A 22,805-nucleotide genomic window follows, 5' to 3' on the forward strand; every position below is an offset into this window, starting at 1 on the left:
AGGGCAAGTAAAGTGAGGTGGGTGCATGTTAATTGCACACTGATGCAGAAGCAGCTCAAGCTCTCAGTCAAAAGTGTAATTACTTATTTTGTTATTAACCATTTGAAATTGATAGTTCAAATCAATATATAAATGATTAAGCATTTTCTGTAATATAATGCAATATTTGGCCTGCATTAAATGTATTTAATCTTATTCCCATTTAAAACTTGCAGCCCAATGAGATGGAGGGCCACTCATGTAGCCAACTCACTAGGCTAGGTTGTCCATCAGTGCTTTAAGGATATATTGAATGTAACAGGTTGGCACTATATGTGTACACACTTGGGCTTCACAGCTTTGTTAGTGCTCCAGAATCATGTCCATTGGGCACTTAGTTGACCCTCAGATGGATTAATGCTATCATTTTCAGCTTTCTCTTCTCCCATCTCTCTCTGATCTCCTTCTCTCTTTCATTTGTCTAAACTCCCCTTTTGCCCTCTTCTCTCTCTCCTTCCTCCTCCAGATTATAAAGGTGAAAGCAATAAAACATTTACCATTTTAAACTATCAATTTAAACAAAACCCAGAAACTCCACACAATACTGTTGAGATAATAATGTAATTATGTTAAATTATTTTTCCTATTCACGTAATACAACTGAAACAAACGGTTAATTTTAAGAACATAAGAAATAGGAGCAGGAGTAGGCCATCTGGCCCTTCGAGCCTGCCCCGCCATTCAATAAGATCATGGCTGATCTGTCGTGGCTCAGTTCCACTTTCCCGCCCTCTCCCCATAACCCTTAATCCCCTCTCTTATCAAAAACCCATCAACCCGCTTCTTAAAAATATTTAGCGAAGCAGCCTCCACCACTTCAACGGGCAGAGAATTCCAGAGATTCACCACCCTTTGAGTGAAGAAGTTCCTCCTCAACTCCATTCTAAAACGCCCCCCCTTTATCTTGAGGCTGTGCCCCCTAGTCCTACTGTCTTTTTTGAGCGGGAAGAGTCTTTCCACCTCTATCCTATCCATCCCATTCATCATCTTATACGTCTCAAATGAGATCTCCCCTCATTCTTCTAAACTCTGAGTACAAGCCCAGTTTATTCAGCCTTTCCTCATAGCTCAACCCCCTCAACTCCAGTATCAGCCTAGTAAACCTCCTCTGCACTCCCTCCAAGGCCAAAATATCTTTGCGCAGGTGCGGCGCCCAAAACTGCACACAGTACTCCAGCTGTGGCCTCACCAATGCCCTATACAGCTGCAGCAAGAATATTAATTCACGTTTCACTTAACTCAGGTTAAAATTCTGGATCTTGTCAATTTCAACCAGATTACATTGATAAAGCTGACATGACTTGAGGCAACTCTCAGCAAATCCTTCTTTGTTAAGGAAACATTAGGTTTCTCATGAACTGGAAATATTAAACCCAGTGATGGAGAAGGTATACCAGCCCACAGTGACACTGACAATATACGATGTACAGAACTCACCATAAGCTTGAGTGTTTCAATGAATAGGAACAAACCATGCTGACAAATCAGGTAATTTGAGTTCAGTTAAAGTTAATTTATTGAATCATATCTATACTGAACATTGATAAAACTGCAGACAAAATATTCACTTAACACCAATCTCAAAATTGACCAAAATTTAAAAAAAAAATTGAAAATGACTCCAGATTTTTCCCAGAACATGAAATGAATCTTGGAAGAGTGCAAGGTGAATATATCATACCATTATTACATCGAGATATGAAAGGCCTCAGGTTTATAGACAGTGTTTCCGTATACATTGATCTGATATAGCCCCTGCCTCATCTCACCTCTATGACCTTGTTCCCAGAAAATCCTTTACTCCCTTCTTAGTTGATTTCCCTACTTCTCAAGTCCAAAGAGTGAAGATCTGAGCGTATCTGGTTCAGCCATCCATTGCCAGATCTGATTGGACCACATCAAGCACCTATAGTCCTGCTTTCCTTTGTCAAAACTGCTCATTACTCCAGGACCATCTTGAAGAGAAAAGATAATCCAAAGCTTCTCCTCCCCAAAACTAACTGCGTCCTTGGGGAAATTGTGTTCCAGCTGTAGAGCTCTGTTTAGATCCTATGTTCAGGAAGGATATATTGACCTCTAAGGAGAGTGCAGCATAGATTGTTTGTAAGGGTTAAACTGAGGACAGGCATACAGATTCAACTTGTGGTCCTTTAATGTAGAAAATTTTACTGTGGAGATAAAATTTAATTGGTATTTAATTGAGGTGATGAAACAAGTTGAGAGAATAATGAGAGAGAAACTATTCCTCTGGTGGAAAAGTTTATTTATTGGTCACAAGTAGGCTTACATTCACAGTCTCTAATGAAGTTACTGTGAAAATCCTCTATGTTCGGGTACACAGAGGGAGAATTTAGCACAGCCAGTTCACCTAACCTGAACATCTGAGTATTCAGAACAAGGGGACAGTGTTAAAATTAGAGCTAGGCTGCTCAGGCTAATGTCAGCAAACACTTCTTCACAAAAAGGGGAATGGAAATCTGGAACTTGCTCCTCACAAAAATCTGCCAATTCTGGGGGTTAATTGAAAATTTCTAAACTGAGATTGATAGGTTTATTTTTTAAGACAAGGAGATTCAGGGTTACAGAGCCAAGCCAGGTAAATAAAATTAAGATACAGATCAGCCATGATCTAAATTGTATAATGTCAAAGGATAACTCCAATTTTCACATTCCTTAAATTCCCTCGTTTGCCCTCTCCACCTCTCATCAACAACAATTGGTCGGTGTCACCATTATTCCTTCTCACCATCACAAAAACTGTGAGCACTGGAGGGTAAACACAGAAAACTCAGTGTAAGGGAAGGTGAGGAGACTGCAAGTACTTGTGGCTATAATGATGTTTGGCAAGAGAGGAGCAAGTGAAATAGTCCAGGCTCATGTCACACTGGAAGGGTGTGTCTGCCATGTGGGTTCACTAATGATCCAGGAGGTCAAGGTTCTCCCTAATCTTAATGCACTGTGATTCACAAGCTGTGACAACTGTAAAGCCCTTATTACACATCTCACACAAAGGTTTCTCCCGTGTGACTACATCAATATTGCACGAGCATTGATGACCCTGTAAACGTTTGATCAAATATCTCATGAGAAGGATTTTCTGTGTTGATCCTCTGGTGCCTCAGGAGATCAGAGGAGTGGGTTAAAACCTGCTCTCAAACTTCACACACCTGAATAGTTTCTCCCGTGTGAATCTTCTGGTTTCACAGGAATGTCAAAGAAATGAAAGCTTCATTGCAAACCTTGCACTTGAAGGATTCATCCGGTGTGATTCCTCTGATGGACCTTGAGGTTCCATGACCGTGAGAATGATTTGTTACACATCTCGCACGCGAATGGTTTCTCCCCTGTATGAATGCGTTGGTGTGCACGGAGGTTTGATGACCGTGAGAATGCTTTGTTGCACACGTCGCACCGGAAGAATTTTTCCCCTGTGTGAATGTGTTGGTGTCTCAGCAGCCATGTAGATATTGGAAAAGCTTGATCACAAACTTCACACTTGAAGGGTTTCTCCCCTGTATGATTCCTCTGATGGACCTGGAGGTTCCAAGACCTTGAGAATGATTTGTTGCACACATCACACGTGAATGGTTTCTCCCCAGTATGAATGCGTTGGTGTACATGGAGCCTTGATGATGCAGTGAATGATTTGTCACAAACCTCACACTTGAATAGTTTCTCCTGAGTGTGAGTCCTCTGATGGAGCAGGAGTCTTGATGAGTCAGAGAATGATTTATCACACAAGTTGCACTTGAACAGTTTTTCCCCTATATGAGTGCAGTGGTGTGCGCCCAGGTTTGATGAGTCAGAGAATGATTTATCACACAAGTTGCACTTGAACAGTTTCTCCTCTGTGTGGATGCGTCGGTGTATGCGGAGGCTTGCTGACCGTGAGAATGATTTGTTACACACCTCACAGGTGAACGGTTTTTCCCCCGTGTGAATGAATTGGTGTCTGCGGAGATCTGATAACACCAAGAATGATTTATCACACACCTCACAGGCGAACGGTTTCTCCCCTGTGTGTATGTGTTGATGTCTGCGGAGATTTGATGGGTCAGAGAATCTTTTATCACAAACTTCACATGTGAATGGTTTATCCCCTCTGTGAATATTTTGGTGTACACGGAGTTGAGATGATCGTGAAAATGATTTGATACAAATCTTGCATGTGAATGGTTTCTCGCCTGTGTGAATGTGTTGGTGCATAAGGAGAGTTGATGACTGCGAGAACGATTTGTGGCACACCTCACATTTGAATGGTTTTTTTCCTGTGTGAATGAGCCGGTGATTCACCAGGCCTGATAACTGTGCAAAGCCCTTGTTACACACCACACAAATGAAAGGTTTCTCCCCAGTATGAATGCGTTGGTGATTCATGAACGTTGATGGGTAAGTGAAGGCTCGGTCACAAACCACACATTTGAATGGTTTCTCTTCCATGAAGCTTTCCTTGTGTTAGTTGTTGCACCTTGTGTGCTTTAAGAGGTCTCATCAGCCTATGGAGCCCTCCTTACACTTGAACAGTTGGAATGACTCAGTGGAATGATTGAAGCTCTCACCACACTTGGAGCCTACTAGAGTTCATCTTACCCTGATTAATCATCCATAGCTGAACCTTCAAAAAAAGGTTGGCTCTGAGGGAAGGTTCCACACTACTGACCAGCTTCAGATCTGATGATATGTCAAAGTTCCCCTGATCCGACTGATTTCCAGATGATGGTTTCACTGTCCAACCTTCTCTATGTTGAGCAGTGCTGTGAAGGGACTGGATGTCTTCCCACCATTGTGCAGTTGTTTCTTGGGTGATGGTTAGGCTGTATCTGCGGTGTCTATCCTCTGTATTCTTTGGTGTAGTATGGTGCAATCCTTCTGTAAAACAGAAAAAGGAAACATGATTTCCTCCAACTCCTCGGCTGAAGGGACTGACGGCTCAGTTTTTTTATTTATGCTTTCACAGGATGTGGGTGTTGCTGGCTAGGCCAACATTTGCTCCTCATCCTTAATTATCCTTTCAGAATGTGGTGGTGAGCTGCCTTCTTGAATCACTGCAGTGATTTAGGTACACTTTGAGCCCTAGTGCTTCTGCTGTTTATAATTCCCTTATCTTCAAGATCGTTAGGCCCTTTAACCCTCACATATGTCAGGCACCCAGAATTGCGAACTACAGTCACAGTTGGATCAAACTGTTTCAAATAACATTTGAAAAACTTTTGTACATCTATTTATGAAGTCCATTGAAAGCTCAGTTTTGCTGTGATACTCATTATAACCACAGCCTGTCAGATAATTCCACACAATGTGGTCATTCATACTAAACAATCATCTCTTTATGGCCGTATGCAATATCCAGACAGCAACGTCCAAAAGACTTCAGCCCCACAAGCATCACAATCCCATGAGCAGGTTAAATATCTGAACTAACATATTCCTGGTTTCACTTCCAAGTTTAAACATTACAAAACCTTGTAAAATAGCAATAACAGTTCACCTGTAATAACGAGGGACAGCATGGTGTCACAGTGGTCAGCACTGCTGCTTCAAGGTTCCAGGGACCCGGATTCAATTCCTGGCTTGGGTCACTATCTGTGTGGAGTTTGCCCATTCTCCCCATGTCTGCATGGGTTTCCTCTGGGTACTCTGGTTTCTCCTCAGTCCAAAGATGTGTGGATTAGGTGCTATGGCCTTGCTAAATTGCCCCTTAGTGTCCCAAGATACGTAGGTTAGAGGGATTAGCAGGGTAAATGTGTGGTTACAAGGATGAGACATGTGAGGGATTGTTCTTGGTGCAGGCTCTATGGGCTGAATGGCCTCTTTCTGCTCTAAGGTTTCTATGAATCTGTAAGCCATTTCTGTCCAAACAAGTGAGCCTTAATGACAGAAAAAATATATTTTGCATTGAGTGATCAATATTTTCTCATTTTAAATTGAGACTATCCACACTTTGAATGCCCAACATGGAATATATAACATGAAAGTACTGTACAATGCTGGAAATACTCAACAGCCAGGAACATCTGTGCAGAGAGAAACAGAGCCAATGCTTCAGGTCTATGACCTGAACTCATTCTGACAAGGACTCATTGACCTCTGTCTCTCAGTATAAATACACCAGACATGCTGAACATTTCCAAACACCTCCCATTTCTGTTGGAGCAAAAATAACTCTTTTCACCAGCTCTCCAAAAAGTCATTCGATTTCCAGTAAGTCTCATTTCCCTTCAGCCAGACCACCAGCAGGAGCTGCCTGAGATCTAGTCTGGAACAACATTAAACATATGTCTCAATAAAACATTATGAAGGAAACACCAACAACCTGAGACATTGCCAAAGTTGATTTATTTTTTAAAAAAGTCATGAATAGAAATGACCACTTAAAAACCACTAGTTAAGTAACTGGTAAAATCTTTATTATCTTCTTGCTAACAAAGAACAACTGGGCAAACAGACAGATAGAGAAAAAGAGAGAGACAGACAGTCAGGGCCCCATGTCCTGGTCACACAGAAGAAGTTTATTTATTATTAGTCTCACATGTAGGCTGACATTAACACTACAATTAAGTTATTGTGAAAATCCCCAGAAGGGGACCAGGACTGAGCTAACCAGTTGGATTTCACAACATCAGGTTAAAGCAACAGGTTTGTTTGGTATGATGAACTTTGAGTGCTGCTCCTTCATCAGGTATCGCCCACCTGATGAAGCAGAGCTCTGAAAGCTCGTGATACTTAATAAACCTGTTGGACTTTAACCTGGTGTTGAGACTTCTTACTGTGCCCATCCTAGTCCGATATCATTATTTCCACATCACAGTTGGATTTAACTAATGCTGACAGTATGTTTGTCTCAGGTGCTCACTGACCTGGACTTGCAGGAATTTACATGCAAGCGGGGTGGGAAAAAGGGGACAAGTCAGGTTTGTTTCAATGAGCAATTTTGTATGTGTACTGACATATACCCCAACACATACTCTCCTAAAGGTGATGTGAAGAGAGTGGTCTTGTGAGGGTAAACTAAACAGAAACACTAGGGGACTCTCTCCCTGACTGAGGGGGGATTGGGTAGAGAGGTGGGGAAGAGGATTGAGAGGGTAAACTTAACACAGGCAGTATATATCCTCATTGACCAAGGGCAGACCAGGGAAGGGGATTGCGAGGGTGAACTAAACAGACACTGGGGCCTCGCTTCCTGACTTTGTCTCCAATCAGCTTCGAGCAGCAGCAAAATCATCCAATCAGAACTGCACAAACTCAGCATGACAGAAGTGACTGATCAATCTGACACCTCCCACTCACTGGCTGCTATTCCAATCAAGAACAATTAGCCAATTATCCTGTCAATCAGGACAATATCTACATCCAATTGGCTGCTTTTGACAATGACCATCATTAGAACATAAGAACTAGGAGGAGGCCACCTGGCACCTAGAGCCTGCTCCTCCAATCAATAAGATCATGGCTGATCTTTTCACAGACTCAGCTTCACTTACCTGTTAGATCACCATAACCTTTAAATTCCTTTACTGTTCAAAAATTTATCTTTGCCTTAAAAACAGTGAGGTAGCCTCAATTGCTTCATTGGGCAGGAATTCCACAGATTCACAAAACTTTGGGTGAAGATGTTCCTCCTCAATCTGCTCCCCTTTACTTTGAAGTTATGCCCCTGGTTCTAGTTTCATTGTAAGAAGTCTCACAACACTAGGTTAAAGTCCAACAGGTTTATTTGGTAGTACAAGCCACTAGCTTTTGGAGCACTACCCCTTCATCAGGTGGAAGTTCTATTCACAAAGAGGGCATATAAAGACAAACTCAATTTACACAATAATGGTTGGAATGCAAGTCTTTACAGGTTATCAAGTCTTAAAAGGTACAGACAACGTGAGTGGAGAAAGGGTTAAGCACAGGTTAAAGAGAAGTGTATTGTCTCCAGTTTCATTATTGTTTCAGTCTTGCCTTCAGTTCTATCTGCCAGTAAAAACAACCTTGTTGTTTCTGCCTTCAAAATTTTATGTTTCTTGAAGATAACACCCCCCTCCCCATTCCCATTCTTCTAAATTTCAATGACTATAGTCCCAGGCTGCTCAGTATATCACCTCATAAAGCAGTCCTCTCAACTCCAGAATCAACCTAGTGAAGCTCCTCTGCGCCTCTCCCAATGCCAGTATATCCTTTCTCAAGGAGACCAAAACTGTACACAGATGAACAGGCAACTTGGCCATTGAGGACAACCCGGGTGATTAGCACTGTCTACCCCAATCCTTACCCATACCAAGCTTCTCATATTCAGCAATGACCTAGCAACAAAAATCAGCCTGTAGATCAGAAGCGAAATGATTCTAATAAACACACTCCATAGCCAACACATAGCTCCAATCAAAGCACCGAGCAAATAGGTCTCCCAGCTGGATCTTCTCACACAGCATAAGGGACATTTCCACACCTGATTCCCCACAGGATAGTCAGACTGCCTAAACATTAGTGTGGATATGATGCAATGTAATTATTATAAATTCTACTCCTTCACTTACCATCTCCTGACTTGGTTTTCAGTCCCTACAGGAAGTGAAGCAGCTATGAAAGAGGAAGAGGAGAGAACGGGCTCTCTGATTGACGTCTCTCACAGTCAATCCTAATATTTCTGGAGTAACAGGCGTTTCCTGAAGCTTGGGAAACTGACCAGTGAAACGGAGGCGACTTTGAGCAGCAGATCAGGTGGGGATTTAAACTTACGATTGTTCCATCTGAATAAAATCCCATTGACTGCAGTTGCGGTCTCAATTACCACTGATAAATGACAGATTTCTAGTGTGGGAATAGTATTCATCTTATTTGAAGAAAACACATTAGGCAGGAAGTGCTTCCAGCAGAACAATATTGTTTCAGTGTAGCTGACTGAAGGGTTCTGGTTTATCCTGGGAAATTAGATACACTGCACTCGCTCAGACCGCACATCCCAAATTCAGCTATCAGACACAGCACTGGGCAAAACTATCAATTCCAACCCCAGGCTTTTGGGTAAAATCTTTAACAAAGATATTTCAATAAATGTGTCTCAGCGCCTCCCAGCTAATTACACCTCACCTTCTCATGCACGAATAATCTATCAGCCTGCAAATCACAAGAGAGATGCTTCCAATAAACACACTCAACATCCAACACACAGCTCCAATCAAACAGCTCAGCACAAAGCACCGAGTAAACAGGTCTCTCAGCTGGATCTTCTCACACAGCATAAGGGGCATTTCCACACCTGATTCCCCACAGGATAGTCAGACTGCCTGAACATTGGTGTGGATATTATGCAATGTAATTATTATAAATTCTGCTCCTTCACTCACCATCTCCTGACTTGGTTTTTAGTCCCTACAGGAAGTGAAGCAGCTGTGGAAGAGAGAAAATGGGTGGGCTCTCTGATTGACGTCTCCCACAGCCAATCCAAATATTTCTGGAGGAAACGGAGGTTCCCGGAGCTTTGAGGTGGAAATGCTGGCAATATCATCAAAGTTCATCCTATATTTAGTCTGCAATATACCTCAATTTCACACAGGTTAACATTTTTCAAGCGTAGTTGCACTTTAAGTTAATTAGCACTAAAGGTCAACAACTAGGAGTTAGGTTACAACTTTAAGCCCGTCAAAGTCCTGGTGTGGGCATTAGAAAGAAGTCTCACAACACCATGTTAAAGTCCAACAGGCTTATTTAGAATCATGAGCTTTCAGAGCGCTGTTCCTTCATCAGGTGAGTCAACAGATGAAGGGCAGCGATCCGAAAGCTTGTGATTCCAAATAAACCTTTTGGACTTTAACCTGCTGCTGGGAGACTTCTTCCTGAAGCTTGAGAAACTGACCAGTGAAACGGAGGACACTTTGAGCAGCAGATCAGGTGGGGATTTAAACTTGTCGTTCTTCCATCTAAATAAAACTTCACTTATTGCAGCTGCTGTCTCAGCTCCCTCTTGTTAATGTTTGACAGAGAGTTCTAGTGTGGGAGTAGTTCTTGTTCGTCCTTGGAGGTTTTCAAACTGACAACATTAATATGGGATGTAGCCGCAAATGTATTTAACTGCGGATCAGAAGAGAAAGACGTATAGCATCCAAGGCAGTGACAAAGTGCAGTGGTGAGATTAACAGATGTACAGGAGAGAGTATAGGAGGGAGATGAAGACAGGAGAAACAGGTAAAAGAGAGCGAGGGGACACAGGAGAGAGGGACACCTTGGGTGGGGGAAGGGAGTAACACCTGTCCGAATGTTTGGAGAGTGTCCCTCAGAGAGGCACGGGTGTCAATAAACAATGTGATATGGAGATGCCAGTTTTGGACTGGGGTGGACAAGATGAGAGTACACATAGACCAGGTTATAGTCCAACAGGTTTATTTGAAATCACAAGCTGCTCCTTCATTTGGTGATGTCACAGGTACCAATAAACAATGTGGTGGCACTGCTGCCTCACAGCGCCTGGGACCTAGGTTCAATTCTGACCTTGCATGACTGTCTGTATGTCATTTACACATTCTCCCAGTATCTATGAGTTTCCTCTGGATTTCCGCACACATTCCAAAGATGTGAGAGTTAGGTTGATTACTGAATTGCCCCTTAGTGCCAGGAAAGCAGCGTAAATATGTGGGGATAGAACCTGACTGGGATTGTTGCCTGTACAGATGTGATGTGCTAAATGGCCACCTGCACTGCAGAGATCCTATGATTCTCAAAAGAAACCCTCCTCACATGCCATTAACAGTAGTAACATCAGCTACATAGAGTCATAGAAATTTACAGCATGGAAACAGGCCCTTCAACCCAACTTGTCCATGCTGCCCTTTTTTTAAAACCTCAAAACTAGTCCCAATTGCCCGCATTTGGCCCATATCCTTCTATACCCATCTTACCCATGTAACTGTCTAAATGCTTTTTAAAAGACAAAATTGTACCCGCCTCTACGACTACCTCCTGCAGCTTGTTCCAGACACTCATCACCCTCTGTGTGAAAAAATTGCCCCTCTGGACACTTCTGTATCTCTCCTCTCTGACCTTACCTTTGTGAAACGATATCTAGCTGATCTAAGCCCCCTCATTATTTTATAGACCTTGATAAGATCATCCCTCAGCCCCCTATGCTCCAGAGAAAAACGTCCCAGTCTATCCAGCCTCTCCTTATAACTCAAACATCAAGTCCCATTATCATCTTAGTAAATCTTTTCTGCACTCCTTCTAGTTTAATAGTATCCTTTCTTTAATAGGGTGACAGGAGGAAAGGATGGACTTTGTCCCTAATCAGGTCACTCACCTTCCCTAAATATGGGTCTGATGTCTGAGTCTCTGACAATGAAAGCATTGTGGGATGATCCAGTGAGAGTGACATGCTCAGATGTTCATTACACACATGATGGAGGGGAATTGTTTTCTGCTCAGGAAGCTTCATGAGTCACCTCAGGTAACCTTCAATACCGAGTGAGTGTTATCAATCCCTCCAACACCTTGGGGAAGCAGCTATTCTATAAACCTCCAGTGACCTCTGCTGCTACTCTCTGTTGTATTCAATTTGATAAAGTCATTTACTCTCCTCTTCTTTCTCATCGCTATCCATCTCTCCACTTTGTCAATCTTTCTCCTCTTATGTATCATTATCTTTCCTCCTCTTCCTCTCTCGCTCTCTCTCCCCTTCTCCATCATTATCGAGAGGGATAGAGAAAAAGTTCACTATTTTAACTATCATAAAAGAAAGAAACAAAGCAGAAACTCCACACAGTATTATTGAAGTTATAATGTCATGATGACTCTATTAAAGTATTTTAATTAATTCTTCTTTAATTAATTCTATTTTAATTAATACAGCTGAAATAAACTATTTTCTGTCGGTCTAGTTTGCTAATCGTTGGCCACAGCATCTAGACTGGAATCATGAATATGACTGACTGTTGCTGCCTGAACACCCAAAAACCAAAATTTGAAGAGCTGCCTCAAATATGGCCAAACATGGGAATCCGCAAACTCTCCCCCAAGTCACACACCATTCTGACTTGGAAACTTATCACTGTTCCATCAATGTTGCTGGGTCAAAAATCCTGGAAATCATTCCCTAACTGTAGGTGTACCTACACCTCATGATCAACAAGGCGGCTCACCACTACCTTCTCAAGGGCAATCAGGGATGGGGAATAAATATTACTCTAGGCAGTAACATCTACATGCCACGGACATTGTTTTTAATTTGAAGGAAATAGCAAAGATCAAACCAGAAGCAATCAGTAAACTTGTTGGATCTATGTAGGGAGCTGCTGCCACAACACTCGGGATCTCAGCACTCGCACAGCGAGTACTGAGTACCTGTGAAGGACATCTTTCATACACATCTTGCTGAGACTCAAATGAACACAATGTGCATCATAACGGCAGTCCTCCACTCACCTTCTCTCCCGTGGCTTTCAGTCCTCACAAACATCACTCCCCTCACAACCCACAACTGACTATAACCCACAAGCTATTTGAAATCCTCTGTACTGCCCATCATTTACTCAGTCCATGATGATCTTTTCAACCCACCTACTGCCCACCTTCCTTCTCAGTGCCCCAAGTGGAACAACCTTCCTGAATTGGATCAGCCAGCAGACATCCTTTGAATCAAGGAAAGGGAAACACGGGAGTCGCTAATAAATTCCTTGTGACAAATCTGCCAAATCGCTTTGAACTACTTCAGTGAGAGTGGTCTTTGCTAAACAGGTTCAGGACAGGGCAAGGCTCCTCTGCAGACAACCTCCACTAATGGGGCCTCAGTACAAACTCTTATGCACTTGTGAAGACACACAAACAATGCTGCACATTATCGAGGAGTGTCTACAGACTAATCACTGTAAACTCACCAAGTGAGGATCCTTTCACTTGGCTTCGGAATTTGTATTCATAAAATAAAACAAAAATAGGAACGCAGACTCAGAGACAACACTGACATCTACAGCTTAAACTAGTTACCATTTTAATACAAATCAAACTTCCGGCTGCCAGTTTACAGGGGGCAAAATATTCTGTACACAGTCTTGAGACTTAACCCCTTAGAAAATGAATCTAATACAACAGAAATATTACAAGTTATTGCTGGCCATGGCTTAGTTAGCACTGTCGTCTCTCGAGTCAGAAGGTCGTGGATTCAAGTCTCGTTCCAGAGACTTGAGCATTGAGATGAAATTCCAATGCAGCAGTGAGGGAGTGCTGTACTGTCAGAGGTACCATTTTTCAGATCTGTTAAAAGAAGTCCCCACCTGCTATCTCAGGTGAATGTAAAAAATCCCAACTATGGATCCCACAATAAACATCAGAAAAACAGATTATCTGGTCATTATCACACTTATAGGACTTGCTGTGAATTAATTAACTGCCACGTTTCCAGTGAGTACACTTCAAAAACACTTCATCACCTGTATTTTCAACAGCCTCAGTTCATGAAAGTTGATATAGATACACAAGTCCATCTTTCTTAGGGAAATGTTCTACTTCACGTGAACTGGAAATTATAAAATTCATCGATGTCTACAGTGACAGTGACCAATATATTGTGTACAGGACTCTTACTGTAGGCTCCTGAGAGTTTCAGTGAATGGGAAATCACCATGCTGATAAATCAGATGCTTTGGGTCAACTAAAAAAGAGAATTTATTGTGAGTTATAAATCCATGCAGAAGATTGTCTGCTGTTTTATCAAACTATACAATATACAGCCTACACCAAATTTTGAATTAATCAAAATAACAAAGTATTTTAAAATCATCAACTAAATCAGATCCAATTCTGCCCCTGCCTAGTCCCAAGATGTGGCTCATTTTGCCAGCACAGGGACTAAGCATTAAAATTAAAACTAGTGTTTTCAAATAAGATGTCAGGAAGTGATGAGAAGGCAGGTTGTGCAGGAATAATGACTATACTTCACCTCACAACGAATATTTTGTTCTGAGAGTAATAGTCAATTTGGGGAGTACAGCCACAGCCACAGACACCACGAGTGACCATTGAGCACATGTAGACTCACAGTGAATGTTGTGAGATAATGAAAATTGTCACAGCCAAGACACACCCTGCCCTCCCCCTGACTTCCCTGCTGGCCTTACTAATGAGCAACAGGATTCCTGGATAATTCTCCCCCTCAATAGACCAGATGCTGAGACTAATTGAAGTCCCTCCATAACTACCCCAGGAATGGCTCCTCCCCCAGGTACTTGTGCTGATAGATCAGAAGCTGAAACCTTCCTAACCGTTGAGTATCTGATTGCCTCTTTGGTCAGAGTGAGAGTCAGTGAGTGTCTTGTACCTGGCACTGCATTGAAAGGATGTTGAGACTATCCAGGAGCTGCTATACATATTGATGTCTACTACTGGATATCTGGTTAAATTGGCCTTCTTGAAATGATTGAGCTGATTGAGATTTAGAATCACTGAATCCCGACAGAATAGAAGGAGACCATTCTAACCATCGGGTCTGCACCGACTCTCCGACAGAGCAACATACCCAGACCTTATCCCCGTAACTGCACATATTTACCCCATTAAACCCCCAAACTTACACATCTGGAGACACTGAAGGACAATTTAGAATAGCTAGTCCATTTAAATTTCACATCTTTTGGACTTAGGAGGAAACTTGAGCACCCAGAGGAAACTCACACAGACGCGGTGAGAACATGCAAACTCCACACACAGAATTGAACCTGGTGCTTTGAGGCAGCAGTGCTAACCACTGCTGGGGGAGAGGTTGTAGACAGACAGTACCTTGGAAGGACAGTTGCCCTGTGTAAGCACTGGAGGGTAAACACAGACAACTCTCAGTGTAAGGGAAGCAGGTGAGCCAGGTCAAAGTCCACGTGGAGATGTTGTTTTGAGAGAGTGGAGGAGGTGGTGAAACAATACTGTCATATCCCATACTGGAAGGGTTTATTTCCCATTGAGTTCATTGATGTTCTAGGAGGTGTGACAACTGGGTAAAAGCTTTATTACAGAACCCACAAAGATTGGGTTTCTACCTGTGAGTGTGATGATGGACCAGACCAGGCGATACGCTGACTGTGAAAACTTTACCTTACACCTGAATGGTTTTGCATGAGTGTGAATCTGTTGCTGCTTCAGGAGATTGCATTCATCAGTAAAAGCCTTGACACAAACAAGGAACCTAAAGATTTGTTCCTCTGAGTGAATCCTCTGGTCTTCCAGTAAAGCCAAAGACATCATAAAAGCTGCCATGGATATCTCACGCTTTGTGGATTGACTAATAGAGGAGGATATTTGACAGCTTTGGGAGACTTTGTCACACACCTCACACTTGAATGGCTTCTGCTCCATATGAATGTGTTGGTGTTTCAACTGTTGATGACTGTGCAAAGGCTTGGTTGCACACCTCATGTCTGAAAGGTTTCTCTCCACTGTGGATCCTCTGGTGCTTCAGGAAAGCAGAGGAGTGAGCGAAAGCCTTCGCACAATCATCACACTTGAAGGGTTTCTTCCCTGTGTGAATCCTCTGGTGCTTCAAGAGATCAGAGGATTGGGTGAAAGCCTTTTCACAAATTTCACATCTGAAGGGCTTCTCCCCTGTGTGAATCCTCTGATGTATCAGGAGAGTTGAAGATGTCACAAAAGCTTTATTACAAACCTCACATTTGAAGGGTTTCTCCCCAGTGTGCACAAGCTGGTGCATATGGAGGTTCCCTGATTTTGAGAATGATTTGTCGCAAACCTCACACCTGAACAGCTTCTCGCGTGTATGAGTGCGTTGGTGTGCACGAAGGTTCGATGATTGCGAGAATGATTTGTCGCACACCTCACAATTAAACGGTTTCTCTCCTGTGTGACTGCGCTGGTGATTAACAAGGTCCGATAATCGTGCAAAGCCCTTGTTACATGCCTCACACATGAAAGGCTTCTCCCCTGTGTGAGTGCGCCTGTGATACACCAGGATTGATAATCGTGCAAAACTCTTGTCACACACCTCACAGAGGAATGGCTTCTCACCCGTGTGTATGCGCTGGTGTGCACGGAGATGAGATGAATGTGAAAATGATTTGTCGCACACCTCACACTTGAATGGTTTTTCTCCTGTGTGAAGGCGGCGATGATATACCAGGTGTGATAATCGTGCAAAGTTTTTGTTACACATTTCACAAGTGAATGGTTTCTCTCCTGTGTGAATACGTTGGTGTATGCTGAAGTGTGACAAGTGTGAGAATGATTTGTCACACACCTCGCACTTGAACGGTTTTGCTCCTGTATGACTGTTCCTGTGATTCACTAGGCTCGATAACTGCGCGAAGCTCTTGTTACACACCTCACACTGGAATGGTCTCTCTCCAGTGTGGGTGTGTTGGTGATTCAGGAGTGTCCATGAGTCTGTGAATGCTTTGTCACACAACTCACACTTGAATGGTTTCTCCCCACTGTGGATGCGTTGATGCCTTCGGAAGGGAGATGAATGTGCAAATGATTTGTTACAAACTTCACACTTGAATGGTTTCTCTCCTGTGTGAATGCGCCGGTGATTCACCAGGCCAGATGATTGTGTGAAGCTTCTGTTACACACCTCACATTTAAATGGCTTCTCCCCGGTGTGAATGCGTCGGTGATTCACGAGTGTTGATGACTGTGTGAAGACTTGGTTGCACACTTCACATTTGAAGGGTTTTTCCCCAGTATGAATCCTCTGGTGTATCAGGAAGGATGTTGAATTTGTGAACGTTTTATCACACACCTCACACTTGAATGGTTTCTCATCCATGTGGCTATCCTCGTGTTATAGATGGGATAACAGATGCACCTTGTGTGTTAGAAGATCCAGTGAGCCTGTGGAGCCCTCTTACACATCACGCTCAAGCAGCTTCTCACATGTAGGAATGAGTCAGTGGTTCAAGAGTCTCAATGAATGACTGAAACTCTCACCACATGTGGAACCCACTTACACTTCTTTCCAGGGCTACCCTTATAGATCACCCATAGCCAAACCTTCGGAAAGTTTGGTTCTGATGGAAGGTTTCACACCGCTGACCAGTTTCAGATCTGATGGTATGTCAATACTCCCCTAACCCAACTGATTTCCTGATGATGATTTCACTGCCCAACCTTCTCTGTGTTGAGCAATGATGTGAAGGGACTAGATGTCTTCCCACAGCAGTGCAGTTGTTCCTTGGGTGATGGTCAGAATCTATCTGCGGTGTCTATTCTCTCTATATTCTCTGGTGTAGCACAGTGCAATCCTTCTGTAAAACAGGAAAAGGAAACATGATTTCCTCCAACTCCTTCTCCTCCAATGCTGAAAGAGCTGACTCCTCAGTTAGAAACTGTTCCATAGTGAGTACCAGTCTGCTATTCCTCTGTGTGAGGGATTGGATGCATGGGCTTTCTTCTTCCTCACTTGTCTGTCACACACCTTCTGTTTCCAGCAGGTACACTGGAGAATGACCATAGAGTCATAGAGGTTTACAGCAAGGAAATAGGCCCCTTTTTTTTTAACCTCTAAGCTAGTCTCAATTGCCTATGTTTGGCACATATCCCTCTATACCCATCTTACCCATGTAACTGTCTGAATGCTTTTTAAAAGACAAAATTGTACCCGCCTCTACTACTGCCTCTGCAGCTCATTCAGACAGCCACCACCCTCTCTGCAAAAAAATTGCCCCCCTGGACTCGTTTATATTGCTTCTCTCTCAGCTTAAACCTATGCCTTTAGTTTTAGATTGCCCTGCCTTTGGGAAAAGATGTTGACTAACTACGGTATCGATGTCCCTCATTATTTTATAGACTTCTATAAGATCACCCTGAGCTTCCTATGCGCCAGGGAAAAAAGTGCCAGTCTATCCAGCCTCTCCTTATAACTCAAACCATCAAGTTCTGGTAGCATCCTAGTAAATCTTTTCTGCACTCCTTCTAGCTTAATAATATCCTTTCTAGTAACAGGGTGAACAGAACTGTACACAGTAGTCAAGGTGTGGCCTTACCAATGTCTTGTACAACTTTGACAAGATGTCCCAACTCCTGTGTTCATTGTTCTGACCAAACAAGCCACCCTGTTCACCTGTGACTCCACTTCAAGGAACTATGCACCTGTACCCTTAGATCTCTTTGTTCTATAACTCTCCCCAATGCCCTCCCATTAACTGAGTAAGTTCTGCCCTTGTTCAATTTACCAAAACACATCACCTCACATTAGAATCATAGAACCCTACAGTGAAGAGGCCATTTGGCCCATCGAGTCTGCACCGACCACAATCCCACCCAGGCCCTACTCCCATATCCCTACATATTATTACCCGCTAATCCCTCTAATCTAAGCATCTTAGGACACTAAGGGGCAATTTTAGCATGGCCAATCAACCTAACCCGCACATCTTTGGACTGTGGGAGGAAACTGGAGCACCCGGAGGAAACTCACACAGATACAAGGAGAACGTGCAAACTCCACACAGACAGTGACCCGAGCCAGGAATCGAACCCAGGTCCCTGGAGCTGTGAAGCAGCAGTGCTAACCACTGTGCTACCGTGCCGCCCATATTATAGATAATATTTATCTATATTAAAATGTATCTGCCATTCATCGGCCCACTGGTCAATTGATCATGATCCCATTGCAATCCTAGATAACCTTCTTCACTGTCCACTATGTCACCAATCTTGTGTCATCTACAAACTTACTAACCATGTCCCCTAAATTCTCATCCAAATCATTAGTATAAATAACAAATAACAGTGGACCCTGGTCACAGGCCTCCAGTTTGAAAAACAACCTTCGATGGCCACCTTTTGTCTGCTGTCGTCAAGCTAATTTGGTATCCAATTGGCTACCTTTTCTTGGATCCCGTGAGATTTAACCTTATGCAATAATCTACCATGTGATATCTTGTCAAAGGCCTTGTTAAAGTCCATGTAGACGATGTCGACTGCACTGCCCTCATCTACCTTCTTGGTTACCCCTTCAAGACCAGGAGCAGACAAAGTGACTTCTTTCTTTCCTCCACCCTAAATCCCATCTTCCCAGGCACCATGTCAGCAATAGAAAATATAGTCAAGCAGAGTGTAAAACGGGCTTTCAATTCACTATGAACTCAAGTTGTACTGATGAAGACCAATTTTACTCTTAGAGCATGTGTTTAAAAACAACTGAGGAGAAATGTTAATTAAATAGAGATTTTGAAGATTTTCCCATTGTTTTATTTGAAGTAAATACACTGGGCAAGAAATGCTGGAAGCTAAGGAAAATATTGCTTCAGTGTGGCTGATTGAAGGGTCCTGGTTTATCCAGGAGAATTAGGTACACTGCACTCATTCAGAATGCACGTCCCAAATTCAGCTATCAGGCACAGCACTGGGCAAAACTATCAAATCTAAGTCCAGGCTGAGAAAGCCAAGGCCTTCAGGTAAAATCTTTAAATAATGTATTAAAAGTCAATTCAATAAAAGTTGAATTGCTATGGTGTTAGATTAAGAATCCAGAGATTGTGATTTCAAATCTAACCATAGAATGTTACATACATAGAAATACAGCACAGAAACAGACCATTCAGCCCAGTTGGTCCATGCTGGTGCTCATGCTTCACACAAGCCTCCTCTCACCCCTCTTCATCTCACCCTATCAGTACATCCTCCTGTTCCTTTCACCCTTGTGTACTTTTGTAGTTTCCTTGAAAGGTATCTATGTTATTCACTTCAACCACTCCCTGCTGTGAAACAGAATTGAATACATTTTGGAATAGAATCAATAACAATAACTGCATTGAGTCTCATGGCTTCAGGTCAAACAAGTTTAAGGAAAACTACCTCTCCCTTTCCAGCTGATGAGTGAGTGTGTCACCATGTTAACCATCACTGGGGAAGTAGACCAAGGACAGATCTGAAAACTAGGTATCTGTGAGGTGCAGTGAGCCATGAGCAGCAGCAGGATTGTATTCCATCACAATGTCATTCCATGATTATCATCAAACCAGTAGATAGACATGTCAGAAGCAGCATTGGGTAAACTTTAGAGTCTTTGTTAACTTCAGAGTCCATAGTCAAGAAAGCCCACACAGCTTCTTCTTTCTCAGAAGATGAAGGAAATTTGGCATATCCACTGCAACTCCCACCAACTTTTACAGATGCACTGTAGAAAGCATTCTTTCCAGTTGTATCACAGCTCTGTCCAAGACTGCAAGAAATTACGAACTGTTGTGAACAAAGCCCAATCCATCACTCAAATCAGCTTCTCACCCACTGACTCTGTCTACACTTCCTGCTGCCTCAGAAAAGTAGCCAGCAAAATTAAGGACCCTATGCACCTCTGACATACTCTCTTCCACCTTCTTCCACTGGGAAAAGATACAGAAGTCTCAGGACACATACCAAATAGATCAAGAACAGCTTCTTCCCTGCTGCCATCAGACTTTTGAATGGGCCTACCTTGCATTAAGTTGATCTTTCTCTACACCCAAGCTATGATGTAACACTACATTCTGCGCTCTTTCCTTTCATTCTCCACATGTGGTATGCTTTGTCTTTATAGCACACAAGAAACAATACTTTTCATTGTATACTAATACATGTGACAATAATAAATCAAATAAAAAACAATCTTTGAATCCAGTGACAATAATACAATGGGCTACATGTAGGCTAAACACCAGGAATTTCAGATAATAAACAGAACTAAACCGCCCCAGCAGACCAGAAAAATCAATACATCAGTGGTCCTACAGACTGAAACATAAATTGTAACTGTCCAGTAGGGTGTTCAGTCTTGTTAAAAGTTAAGGGGTGAACCACACTTCAAAACTACTTCATTGGCTTTAAATAACTTTGGGACACTGGTGATCATAAAACGCTCTATATAACTGCACACATTTCTTTTTGAGGAACACAAACATATCCTGTAAATCAGAAAAAATAATCTTCCAATGAACACGCTCAATATCCAACACACAGCTCCAATCAAACAGCTCAGCATAAAGCACCAAGTAAACAGGTCTCTCAGCTGGATCTTCTCACACAGCATAAGGGGCATTTCCACACCTGATTCCCCACAGGATAGTCAGACTGCCTGAACATTAGTGTGGATATGATGCAATGTAATTATTATAAATTCTGCTCCTTCACTCACCATCTCCTGACTTGGTTTTCAGTCCCTACAGGAAGTGAAGCAGCTGTGAAAGAGGAAGAAGAGAGAATGGGCAGAGTGGGTGGGCTCTCTGATTGACGTCTCTCACAGCCAATCCAAATATTTCTGGAGTAACAGGAGTTTCCTGAAGTTTGGGAAACTGACCAGGGAAACGGAGGAGACTTTGAGCAGCAGATCACGTGGAGATTTAAACTTGTCATTGTCCCATCTGAATAAAACCTCACTTATTGCAGCTGCTGTCTCAGTTCCCCGGTAAATGTTTGACAGAGATTTCTACTGTGGGAATAACATTCTTCATCCTCAGAGGCTGTCAGACTGACAACAATAGTGTGGGGATGCGTATCATCAGATGTGTTTGATAGTCGATCAGAAGAGGCTCACAGCAGCGAAGGCAACAATGGGATTAGCACATGAATGGGAAGGGGGGGGTGGAGAGAGGAATGAGAACCGGAGGGGGACAGGAGAAAAGGATGTCAGGGATGATGGGGGGGGAGGTGGGTGGGGGGTTTGGAGAGGGAATGGAGCGAGGGGTGGAGAGAGGGGGAAGAATTGGTGGAGAGGAAACCGAGGCACCCAGAGGAAACCTACACAGACACAGGGAGAATGTGCAAATTCCACATAGAAAGTGACCCGAGCCAGGAATCGAACCTGGGTCCCTGGCGCTGTGAGGCAGCAGTGCTAACCACTATGCTTCTCCCTGGAGATTGATTCCAGATTGACCAACTCGGTGGATATAAAAGTAGTACAGTTTAACAACAGGGCCAGGGGGGTACTGGTGAGAATGGCCATGGCTATGTCAGTGAGAAAGGGCAGTTTATTGTCTGACAGTGGAGCTGCTCAACATCCAAACTAGTTTCTAATGAAATGTTATGTTGAGCTGAAAATTTATCTTTCTGTTCACAGATGCTGCCTGATCTGCTGAGTATTTCCAGTAGTTTTTGTTTTGAGTCCAGTTTTGAAGGACAGAAAAAACTATTCGACCCAATAATTTTCCACCAGTGAGAAGCTCCACATGAACTTTCTCTCCATCTATTTTCTCTCACCCCATCAGCAGATTCCTTGAGTCAAAGAGGTTTACAGCACAGAAAGAGGTCCTTCGGCCCATCATGTCTGTGCCCGCCATCAAACACCAATCCACACTAATCTCATTTTCCTACACCTGTTCCCTAGCTCTGGTCTTCTAAGTGATCATCTAAATGTTTATGAAATGTTGTGAGGTTCCCGTCTCCACCACTCTTTCAGTTGGTGAGTTCCAGATTCTCACCGCCCCCCGGGGGGAAACGTTTCTCCTCAGATCACTTCTAAAACTCTTCTGCGTTGCCCAATCAGTAGGACTACTGCGACTTGTGTGACTTTACCCTCTTCAGTTTTATATACAGGGAATCTCCTGCAATGGTGAATCTTCCCACCGCCATCGCTCTGGTTCCTACCAAGGGTCAGTCTCTGCTTTTCAATTCGGTTCAGCCGCTCGGGGCTCGCGCTTCCTCACATTCCAACTCACGAACGCTGGGAGCCAACTGCCGCTGTGCGCGGCAGAACTACACCTCCCATCAGGCACCGCGGGCTGCCCCTTTGATTCTCTCCCCCCGTCCCTCGCCTGCCCCTCCTCCGAAACGGCCGTCGCTCACTGCGCAAGCTCAGGAGATCGGAGTCTGTGAAG

The 22,805-nt window shown here is 43.1% G+C and overlaps 2 protein-coding genes across 2 annotated transcripts in view; both read right to left on the reverse strand.

The window, feature by feature from the left end:
* LOC145348036 (uncharacterized) overlaps nt 1-8,601 on the reverse strand; it is a 51,846-nt gene extending 43,245 nt beyond the window's left edge. The window contains exon 1 of the mRNA XM_080196156.1: nt 8,562-8,601. The gene's annotated coding sequence lies outside the window, so the exon portion shown is untranslated. The remainder of the gene's footprint in view (nt 1-8,561) is intronic.
* On the reverse strand, nt 1,532-22,663 carry LOC145348622 (uncharacterized). Its single transcript, XM_080196793.1, is given in 6 exon segments — nt 1,532-3,297; nt 3,299-4,496; nt 8,297-8,327; nt 14,980-15,376; nt 15,378-17,258; nt 22,576-22,663. Coding segments are annotated over 5 exon segments (3,255 nt in total). The 5' UTR covers nt 16,781-17,258; nt 22,576-22,663; the 3' UTR covers nt 1,532-3,071.
* Between the last annotated feature and the right edge of the window lie 142 nt (nt 22,664-22,805).

This window comes from Carcharhinus amblyrhynchos, chromosome 9 (assembly GCF_965287045.1).
Source record: "Carcharhinus amblyrhynchos chromosome 9, sCarAmb.v2.hapA, whole genome shotgun sequence".
Lineage (NCBI taxonomy): Eukaryota > Metazoa > Chordata > Chondrichthyes > Carcharhiniformes > Carcharhinidae > Carcharhinus > Carcharhinus amblyrhynchos.